Genomic DNA, 9,669 nt, shown 5'->3' with positions numbered 1-9,669 from the left:
AAACTTGGGTCCCGTCAGGGGGGTGGGATGGGGACAGGGGTGGGGGGCCAAATGGGGTGTAGGATGGGCTGGGATGCAGGATAGGATGTGGGATGAGGAGCGGGATGCAGGCAGGGATGCAGGCAGGGATGCAGGCAGGGATGGGGTGCGGGCTGAGGAGCGGGATGCAGGCAGGGATGCAGGCAGGGATGCAGGCAGGGATGGGGTGCGGGACGAGGAGCGGACACAGCCGTGACGCTGCTCGGGAATCATTTCTCTGGTTCACGGAGCGCTGCGGGCGCGGGCGGCTGCGGGGGGGGGGGGAGTCCCTCCCGCCGCACGCGAGGGGCCTGTTTGTGGAGACCCCCCACCCCGCAACCCAGGGGTCAGTCCCGACCCCCCCGCGGGGATGAGACCCCCCCGGATGGAGCAGGGGTTCCCCGGGGGATGAGCAGCTCCGGCTTGGCTCGGTACGGAGCCCCTCGGGGTGCGGTGGGTGCCAAGCGCAGGGACCCCCCTAGGATGGGCAGGGGTCCCCCAAAACCTCCAGGTGCTTCAGAACAGCTTGTGTCGGGGTGGGGGCAAAGGGACCTCCCCCGAGAGGCACGGGGACACCAGTGGGTGCAGAGGAAAGGGACGGACGGGGCAGGGGTGGGTTCCGCCATGGCGGGGGGGGGGGTCACCCCAATTCTCGGGACACGGGCACCCCCACAGCTCAGGGTCGTGCGGAGCTGGGGGTTATTTCTATGGTACAGCCGTGGCAAGGGGACGGGGGGGGGTGGGTTCCAGCCCAGCACCCCCCCGGGAGCAGGGTGAGGACAGAGCGGGACGGCCCACGGGGGGCTGCGGGCGGGGACCCCCGGGCAGGGCCGCGCCCCGCGCCGGGCGGAACCGCCCGGGCCCCGCGGCTTCAGGCGGCGCAGCGCCATGGCCGCCTCCGGCCAATCAGAAACGCGACCGCAGCATTAAACCCGCCCCCCTGCGAGCACTGACCAATGGAAACAGCCTAGATGGGCGGGGTGAGGCGGCCGCGCTGAGGCCGGCGCGGGGTGAGGGCAGCGTGAGCCGCGCTCATGGCGCTGCCCAGGGCGCTGAGGGTGGCGGGGGGCAGGTGGGGGCACCCCGGGGCTAAACGGGGGGTCCCGGGGAGGGGGCGAATACCCTGCGGGGGGGGACTTTGGGGAGGGGGCGCACGGGAAGGGGTGTGCGTGGGGGTAAGGCTGCCCTGGTGTGGAGGGGGTGCAGGGGGAGGGGAGTACCTGGGGAGGGGGTGCACGGGGAGGGGCTGCTCGAGAAGGGGGAGTACCTGGGGAGGGGGTGCACGGGGAGGGGGAGTACAAGGGGAGAGGATGCTTTTGGGGAGGGGATGCATCTGAGGAGGGGGAGTACCCGGGGAGGGGGTGCCCTTGAGATGGGGGGTGACCCTGGGGAGGGAGTGACTCTGGGGAGGGGGTGCACGGGCAGGGGTCCTTTGGGGTGGTTGAGGGGGGCTGTGCACCCCCTGCACCCTCTGTGGCCCCCCCCGGGGGTGTGGATAAGGACCCCCCGCCCCTCCCAGGTGGGCACGGTGCCTCAGCTCCTCGGCGGGGGTCGGGGGGGACACCATCTTCGCCCTGTCCTCGGCCCCCGGGCGCTGCGGGGTCGCCGTGATCCGCGCCAGCGGCCCGGGCAGCCGGGGGGCCCTGCAGACCCTCACCGGGACCCCCAAGCTGCCCCCGCCCCGCATCCTGGCCCTGCGGCGCATCCGCGACCCCGACACCGCCGAGACCCTCGACCGCGGGCTCGTCGTCTGGTTCCCAGGTGGGGTGGGTGGGCTGGGGCTCGGGAGGGGTCTTCGGGGCTTGGTTGGGGGGTCTCGGTGACTGCCACAGCCCCCTCGCCTGGGGGGACCCCTCGGGGGTGGTCCTGGGTCACCGCTGGCCCCTCTGCACTGATCCTGTAGAGCTGCTACTGGGGGGTCCCTCCTGAGCCCCCCAGAGCTCCTGTGTGGTCGAAATGTGCCTGTTCCCACGGGAGGGATGTGCTGGGTCCGGGGGGCTCAGCTGGTGCCCACCCAGGCCGTGTGTCCCCGCAGGACCCCGGAGCTTCACCGGGGAGGACTGTGCTGAGCTGCACGTGCACGGGGGGCCTGCTGTGGTCAGCGGGGTGCTGCGGGCGCTGGGTGAGCCATCCTTGTCCCTGCATCCCTCCTGCCCCTCTCCCGTCACATCCTGCCCCTCTCCCATCACATCCTGCCCCTCAGGGTGCTGAGGGTGCTGGATGAGCCTCCCCCCATCCTTCCTACCCCCTTCCCCTTGTATCCTGCCCCTCGGGGTGCCGGGTGAGCCCCCCGCACCCCTCTTTCCCCCCCCTCGGGGTGCTGTGGGCGGGGGCTCACGGGGGGGCTCTCAGGGCGCCTCCCAGGGCTCCGTCCCGCCGATCCCGGGGAGTTCACGCTCCGAGCGTTCCGCCGGGGGAAGCTGGACCTGACGGCGGCCGAGGGCCTGGGGGACCTGATCCGGGCGGAGACGGAGGCGCAGCGGCGGCAGGCGCTGAGGCAGATGGAGGGCGAGCTGGGCCAGCTCTACCAGCGCTGGAGCGACGCCCTCACCGAGGTCAGGGCCGCCCCGGCCTCGGCTCCAGCCACTGATCCCTCCTCTGCGGCCCGGGGACACAGCGGGGTGTCCCCCTGACCCCCCTCCCGCCTCCCAGGCGCTCGCCCACCTCGAAGCCTACATCGACTTCAGCGAGGACGACAACGTGGAGGAGGAGGTTTTGTCCCGAGGTGAGCGGGGGGTGCTGGGGCTGGGGGGCTGCTGGGACACCCCGTCCCTGCTGTCCCCCCCTCACCACGTCCCCTGTTCCTGCAGTGGTTGGGGGGGTGCTGGGACACCCTGTCCCTGCTGTCCCCCCTCACCACGTCCCCTGTGCCCGCAGTGATTGGGGGGGATGCTGGGACACCCTGTCCCGCTGTCCCCCCCCTGCCACGTCCCCTGTGCCCGCAGTGATTGGGGGGGTGCTGGGACACCCTGTCCCCGCTGTCCCCCCACCCCACGTCCCCTGTGCCCGCAGTGGACGGCACCGTGCGGGTGCTGGAGCGGGAGATCGGGGCCCACCTGCGGGACGGGCGCCGGGGGGAGCTGCTGCGGGGGGGGGTCCGCGCCGTCATCGCCGGGCCCCCCAACGTGGGCAAGAGCAGCCTCCTCAACCTGCTGTGTGAGTGGGGGGGGCACGGGCTGGGGGCGGGGGGGCCGCTCCCGGCCGGGAAGGGGCTCCCCGGGTTCCGCCGGGAATCACCCCCCGCGTTCCGTGTGTGTGTCCCCTCCCAGGCCAGCGCCCGGCCGCCATCGTGTCACCGGTGGCGGGGACGACGCGGGACGTGGTGGAGGTGGCCCTGGACATCGGGGGGTACCCGCTGGTGCTCAGCGACACGGCCGGGCTGCGCGAGACCACCGACCTGGTGGAGCGGGAGGGGGTCGCCCGCGCGCGGGACCGGTGAGGCCAGGGGGGCTGCACGGGGGGGGTCACTGACCACCGTGGGCCGACTGGGAGGGGGCGGTTGGTGGCCCCCTGCCTTACCCCGTGTCCCCCCCAGGCTGTGCCAGGCCGACCTGGTGCTGGCCGTGCTGGATGCCAGCGCGGTGCCCCCCAAGCCGGCGGGGCTGGGGGCTGCGCTGGGGGCCCTGCAGCCCCCCCCCGGCACCCCCTGCGTCCTGGTGCTCAACAAAGCCGACCTGCTGCGGGGGGACGGGGGTCCCCTGCGCCACGGCTGCGCCCAGAGACCCCCCCTGCCCCCCACCACCCTCCTCTCCTGCAAGACGGGCGAGGGGCTCGACCACCTCCTGGAGCTGCTGGCGCGGGAGCTGGCGCGGCTGTGAGTGCTCGGCGCGGGCGCGGCGGGGCCACCAACACCCGTCCCGGCTCCGGGGGTGCTCCAGGCTGGCTTCTCGCCCTTTCCCAGGTGCGGGGACCCCCTGTGCGGCTCTCCCAGCCTGACCCAGAGCCGGCACAGCCGGCACCTGGGGGGCTGCGCGGCGGCGCTGGCGCGGTTCGGGCGGGAGCGCCCGCGGGACCTGGCGCTGGCGGCCGAGCAGCTGCGGCTGGCGCGGCGGGAGCTGGGCAGGATCACCGGCCACGTGGGCGCCGAGGACGTCCTGGACATCATCTTCAGGGATTTCTGCGTGGGGAAGTGAGGGATGCGCCGGGGGGGTCCCCCCTCGCCGCGCCGGGGGCTGCGGGCAGGGAGTGCCAGCTCCCCGTGCCGGGATTAAACCGTGGTGCCTTCGGTGGCTCTGGTGTCTGTCCCCTCCCTCCTTCCCAGGCTGAGCTCCTGCGTTTTCCTGGCTCGGGGGGGAGCGTGTCCCGAGCCCCAGACATGGGAAAAAACCACTGGGAGAGGCCCCGTTTCCTGGCCAGGAGGACAAACAAGGAGCTGGAGCGGCTGGAAGGGAAAAGCCACCCCGGGCGTCCCCCTTGGGGTGTCCCCCTCCCCACCATGGCATGTGAGGGGCTCAGCATCCTGGTGGGTCCATCCCTGTGCCCCCGTGCGCTCCCAGCCCCAGGGATGCAGCGTGGAGGGGCTTGGGACCCCCCGGATACAACCCCAAGCCATGGGATAAAGCCCAAGCCACGGGAGACGTGGGATCACCCCCAGCCCTTGCACCCACTTGGCAGCTGTGGGCTCTGCCACCCCACGGGTGGGTGCTCCATGGGGACCCCTCACTCTCCCACCCCCTGGCTGTGGCTCCCAGGCTCTGGAAGCGTCTGGGGCTCCGAGATTATTTATGGTGAAGCTCCAGGAAATCCTCTGGCAGTGAGAGGGTCCCCCCGGACCCCCGGCCGAGCTGTGTGGGAGCAGCTGGGACAGGAAGGGCCCCCCTCTGTGACCCTGATCCCATCCCACCCTGGCACCAGCACTTCCAAGGGCTGGGCAGGGATGGGGGCACCCGGTGACATCCCCATCCCGGGGGTGGGGGGGGCAGCAGGAGCACGTGGCCGCCGTTATCCCGGGATGGATGTGGCTGGGGGGGCCCGAGTGGGACCTGGGGGACACGGAGGTGACCTGGGGATGGGAGAGGGGTCGGGAAGGGGCTGGGGGCCGAGCGGGAGCACTACGTGCCGCCGAGGTGCTGGCAGGGCTTGCCTGGCGTGCGGGCAGCCCGGCGAGGCAGGAAAAGCTCTTTCCACAGGAAGGAGCGGGAAGCGCGGCCGTAAATCCCGGAGTGACGGGCGGTGATTAATCACCGCGCTCCGAGGGGGCTCGGCGGCCAAGGACGCCCCGGGCCCTCGCCCTCCGGCACTTCCCACCCCGCAGGGACCCCGCGCGAGGCCGGGACTGGATGTTCCCGCTCCCCATCCCGGCCGTGGCCTCCGCGCCCTCCACGGAGAATCCACCACACGTGCGGCGAGTTGTGCCGGCGCTCAGGGCCGGCGGAATTCCAGCCAAGCTCAGGGGTACATGTTGAGAGGGACACACGGGGGGGGCTCGGGGAGGGGGGGGATGAGGGGAGGGTGGTCCTGGCTGCTGGCTCCTGGTCGGGGTTTGCCGTCCGTGCTGTGGGAAGCACCTCCTGGGCTTGTCCTGGAGCACCTCGTCGGAGCGTCCCGTGCGCTGCTCGGCCCTTACCCTCCGTGGAGGGGGCAGGGTCAGCACCCCCTGCCTGGGGGGGGGGTCCTGTGCCAGGGCCCCCTCACCCGGAGTTCTTCAGGGTGGCCGTGTGCTGCTCGAACATCTTCAGCATCCGCTGCAGCTCCTCCATGTTCGCCTTGCCTGGAGGGGGGGAGCGGAGCTGAGCCCGGCCGGGCACCCGGGAGGGTCCCAGCCCCACACAGAGGCCCCCCCAAGGCCAGGGACTCACCTATGTTGCCGAAGACCCCCTGGTTCTTCAGATAATCCGCGTAGTAGCCCGTGCTGGGGAAGGGCCCCGAGCGCCCGGTGCCCCCCGGCACCCGCGAGCCGGGCACGTCGAAGAAGGGGTTCATCTGTGGGGGAGAGGGGGCACGGGAGGGAGGGCAATGGTCAGCACTGGTCAGTGGTGTCAGCACCGGTCAGTGGTGTCAGCACTGGCACTGGTTGGCACCAGTCAGTGGTGGCACCGCCCAGCAGGGAAAAACCACGTGCAAAGAAAACCCTCGGGTGAGGATAAAACCCACGGGTGAGGATAAAACCCATGGGTGAGGACAAAACCCATGGGTGAGGATAAAACCCACGGGTGAGGATAAAACCCACGGGTGAGGATAAAACCCACGTTCAAGGTTCACTTGCAGAGGTGCCTGTGCCAGACGAGCCGCACGTGCCCAACCCAGCAGTGCCACCCTGGTGCCATCTCCTGCCCATTCCCATGTGTCCCCGGTGTGCCCGTGGGGTGTCCCCGGTGTGCCCGTGGGGTGTCCCCTTGCCCCCCTGTGCCCCCTCACGCCCCCAGCCCCTCACCTGGCTGCCCACACAGAAGTTGAGCTGCTTCTGCAGCGACTCCGCCTGCGCCGCCGCCTCCCTCCTCTTGTCCTCCAGCTCCTTCGCCTGCCGCTCCTTGTCCTCCTGCAGCCTCTTCCTCTCCTCCTGCCCGTCCCTCACCTGCTTCTCCACGGCCTGGAGGCGCTGCCGGAGCTCCTGCAGCTGCCTGCTGGCGCCGAGGCGACACTGCTCCACGCTCACCTCGCAGGTGCTCCTCCTGACGTACACGGTGTCCCGGTCCTGCTGCCAGCGGAACAGCCCCTCCGCGTCCTCCCGGAGCTGCTGCAGCTTGTTCTCGGCCTGGCTGCAGTGATATTGTTTCACCAGGCCCGCCACCCGCTGCAGGTTCTCGTTGATGTCGTTCTTCAGGGTCCTGCTCTCGTGTCTCAGCAGCTCCAGCTCGGTTTTGGTGAAGTCCCAGCTGGTCCTGTTGCTCCTCAGGTCCTCCTGGCACCTCTCGTGCTCCTGGCTGTTTTTGGCCAGCGTGGTTTGCGTTTTCTGGTAGTTTTCCTGCAGCTCCTTCTTGGACAGGGTGATCTGGTCCAGCTGCCTCTGCAGCTGCAGCTTGTCGGCTGCGCGGGGAGTGGGGACGGGGTGGGTGTCCCCCAGTGCCACCCCCTGTCCCAGCGTGACACCCCTGCCTGCAGCAGGGATGGGGAAGGGCTTCCCCTGCCCGGGTCCCTGGGGGTGCTGGGGGTCCCTAGGAGGGTGGGAAGGGGGTGCTGGGGGTCCCCAGGAGGGTGGGAAGGGGATACCTGGGATTTGGGGACGGGGGTCTCTCTTACCGTTGCACGAGGTGTTGATGAGGCTGGTGGTAATTTGGCACTCGGCCAACTTCATCTTGATGTACATGAACTCCTGCAGCTGAGGGGGGGAGGAAGAGGAGGAGGAGGAGGAGGAGGGTCAAAGAATCCTGCAAGGACCCCCCACCCCCACCCTGGCATCACCTTGTGGGTTCTGGGAGAGCACCGGGGGCTGGGGAGGAGGAAGAGGAGGAAAAGGATGGGAGGGGGGTCAGAGCATCCCACAAAGACATCCCTGAGGTATCACCTCGTCCCTCTGGACACTGGTGAGAGCATCGGGATGGGAGAGGGACAGAGAGAGGGACAGGGACGGGGACAGGGACAGGGAGAGGAGGGAGGGTCAGAGCATCAGGGACCCCCTGGCAGCACATCGTGGGTGCTGTGAGAGCACCGGAGGCTTAAGAGGATGACGATGATGACAATGAGGAGGAGGAGAAGGAGGAGGAGGAGGGGGACTGTGGGATTGGAACCCCTGTGGCCAACCCCTCTCCAGGACACCGGGGCTGAGACCCCCGGACTGGGCGGGGGGGCACATCAGCATCCCCCCCAGGCTCTGCCCTGGCCCCTCTCCCCCAGCCCTGCCGTGACGAGGTCCCAGCCCCCACGGGCGCATCCCCCTGCCCTGCCCTCACCTGGGGGAGGTTGTTGGTGCTCTGGGTGCTGTTACACTTGTCCAGCTCCCGCTGGACCTTGGAGACGAGGCCCTGCAGCTTGTCCTTGTCCTTGAGGGTGGCGTTGAGGGCGCGGGTGAGGTTCATGTTCCTGGTGCCCAGGGTGAGGATCTTGTTGTAGCGGTCCTGCAGCTGCTCCTCCAGCAGCCGGAGGTGGGTGTCGGTGCCCGCCTGCGCGTTCCCGTACACCATGAACAGCACCAGCCCCAGGATGATGAGGAACTGGATGAGGGAGGTGAAGAGGAAGATGTACTTCATGTAAAACCCGCAGTCCCGCTTGGCCATCGGCTCCTTGGCCTCCAGACCGAACTTGGCCATGGCGAAGCTGCCCTTCTCCATCCCGCCGGCGCTGTGAGAGCCCCACCCCGCGGGACCCCCTTTGAGCGGGGCCGGCCGGGGGGCGGGGCCGGCCCCGACGCCGTGTTTATATCCCTGGATTTAATGTTTCCTTCTGCTGGGCTCCTTCCTGCCGTGCCGGATGCCTCGGACCCGCCGGGTTATCACGGTGCAGCTTCTGTTGGCGGCGGGACTATTGTTCCTGGATGGGGGGGGAAGGCCGGGACCCTCCTCCCCCTGCCCCGTGCTGGTGCCCGGCGCTCTCCCAGGAGTGTCCCCCATCCCAAAATAACCCCCTAACACTGAGAATTCCGGGGAATGAGCCCCCGGGGCCAGGCAGGGTGGGCTGTGTCCGCTGGTGGGGTGATGGAGGGGATCCCACTGCCCGCACCGGGCACCCCAGGGTGGTCCTGGCCCCCCACCCTGGCGGTGGGACGGTGGCACGTGTGTGCCCACCGGGTGGGTGGCACTCAGGGGTGATGCTCCACGTCCCTTGTGGGGATGGGGAAGGGTGTGGTCAGGCCCTGGCTCGCGGGTGGGGTGGCACCAGGCTCGGTGGGTGATGTGGGGCCATGGGGTGAACCCCGAGCTGGGGGACGGGCTGGGGACACGGAGGGGGCTCAGTACAGGGACAAGGGGTGACATCAGGTGCTGGCAGCACCACGGGGTGGCTGGGGAGGGACAGAGGATGCTGCCCCTTTGCCCCTCATGGCCAGTGACCACAGACACGCTCTGGGGGTGTCCGGGTCCGGGTGACCACGGCCATTGTCACCCTGTCCCCCCCCGTGGGAGCCCTGGGCTGCAGACCCAGCTCTGGGGGTGCCAGACCCCCCCCCACGGCCATTGTCACCCCGTCCCCATCCCGCGGGAGCTGCCGTGGAGGGTCGGGCTGTGCCCGGGACCCCCCCCACCCCCGCAGGATGCCCAGCCCGGGCCGGGGGGGCTGCGGGGGGGCCGAGGTGTGGGGCCCCGCCGGGCGCTGACCCCGAGCCGTTGGCTGTTTCCTGCCCTCTGGCTGCGCCGCGTTCCCTGGGGACCGGGAAGTGTCTGCGATGGCCGGGATGGTGTCGCTCCCGAATCCATTCTCAGCTACTGCCGTTTCCTTCCTGAGCCGCAAATAACGCTGAGTCACCCCCGGGCCCCCCCGGCCCCCCCAGCCCTGCCATGGGGACGCTGCTGGACCCCCATCCCAGCCTGGCTGGGACCCCTCGGGCCCGTGGCTGTGCCCTTGGGATGCTCCCTCTGAGAGCCCATTCCCAGGGATCCCTGCAACCTCCGGGGTCACCAGGGATCCCGATGGGGATCCGGCCCCCCCCGACCCCACCTCTGTCCCATTCCCCAGTTAACCCCCCAATTAACCCCCCACTGTAATTAGTTCTTCCCATGCCAGTGGTTGGACCATGGGAATGCTGTTCCCAATTCCCCTTCCCATCTCTGCTGGGCCAGG

General features: G+C 70.1%; 2 protein-coding genes across 3 annotated transcripts; one reads left to right on the top strand and one right to left on the bottom strand.

Moving 5' to 3' along the window:
• The first annotated feature begins 1,001 nt into the window (after window positions 1-1,001).
• Window positions 1,002-4,247, top strand: GTPBP3 (GTP binding protein 3, mitochondrial). Of its 2 annotated transcripts, XM_064637086.1 has the most exons (9): window positions 1,003-1,090; window positions 1,538-1,779; window positions 2,054-2,140; window positions 2,371-2,573; window positions 2,671-2,743; window positions 3,031-3,174; window positions 3,288-3,453; window positions 3,554-3,832; window positions 3,920-4,247. In XM_064637086.1, exons 1-9 carry the CDS (start codon window positions 1,053-1,055, stop codon window positions 4,149-4,151), a joined length of 1,464 nt encoding a protein of 487 aa, XP_064493156.1. In that variant the 5' UTR covers window positions 1,003-1,052; the 3' UTR covers window positions 4,152-4,247. The 2 variants fall into 2 exon arrangements, with proteins under 2 accessions (XP_064493157.1, XP_064493156.1); XM_064637087.1 differs by lacking the exon at window positions 3,031-3,174 and having other exon boundaries at window positions 1,002-1,090.
• Window positions 4,248-5,362: 1,115 nt separating this feature from the next.
• On the bottom strand, window positions 5,363-8,271 carry PLVAP (plasmalemma vesicle associated protein). Its single transcript, XM_064637090.1, has 5 exons — window positions 7,848-8,271; window positions 7,198-7,276; window positions 6,392-6,984; window positions 5,817-5,940; window positions 5,363-5,728 (listed from the first exon to the last, which is right to left on the bottom strand). The coding sequence occupies exons 1-5, from the start codon at window positions 8,223-8,225 to the stop codon at window positions 5,649-5,651; spliced, it is 1,254 nt and encodes a 417-aa protein (XP_064493160.1). The 5' UTR covers window positions 8,226-8,271; the 3' UTR covers window positions 5,363-5,648.
• Window positions 8,272-9,669: the final 1,398 nt, after the last annotated feature.

The sequence above is a fragment of the Pseudopipra pipra genome, chromosome 27, assembly GCF_036250125.1.
Source record: "Pseudopipra pipra isolate bDixPip1 chromosome 27, bDixPip1.hap1, whole genome shotgun sequence".
NCBI classification, from domain to species: Eukaryota; Metazoa; Chordata; class Aves; order Passeriformes; family Pipridae; genus Pseudopipra; species Pseudopipra pipra.
This window is presented reverse-complemented; position numbering and strand designations above follow the sequence as displayed.

What these genes read in the sequence shown, in the direction of transcription:
- GTPBP3 (XM_064637086.1), top strand. Translation starts at nt 1,053, where the DNA reads ATGGCGCTGCCCAGGGCGCTGAGGGTGGCGGGGGGCAG. An exon ending in CTGAGGGTGGCGGGGGGCAG is followed by an intron (nt 1,091 to 1,537) that starts GTGGGGGCACCC and finishes CGCCCCTCCCAG; the next exon opens with GTGGGCACGGTGCCTCAGCT. An exon ending in GCGCGGGAGCTGGCGCGGCT is followed by an intron (nt 3,833 to 3,919) that starts GTGAGTGCTCGG and finishes GCCCTTTCCCAG; the next exon opens with GTGCGGGGACCCCCTGTGCG.
- PLVAP (XM_064637090.1), bottom strand. Translation starts at nt 8,225, where the DNA reads ATGGAGAAGGGCAGCTTCGCCATGGCCAAGTTCGGTCTGGAGGCCAAG. An exon ending in GCACCAACAACCTCCCCCAG is followed by an intron (nt 7,277 to 7,847) that starts GTGAGGGCAGGG and finishes TCCCCCCCTCAG; the next exon opens with CTGCAGGAGTTCATGTACAT. An exon ending in ACTTCTGTGTGGGCAGCCAG is followed by an intron (nt 5,941 to 6,391) that starts GTGAGGGGCTGG and finishes TCTCCCCCACAG; the next exon opens with ATGAACCCCTTCTTCGACGT.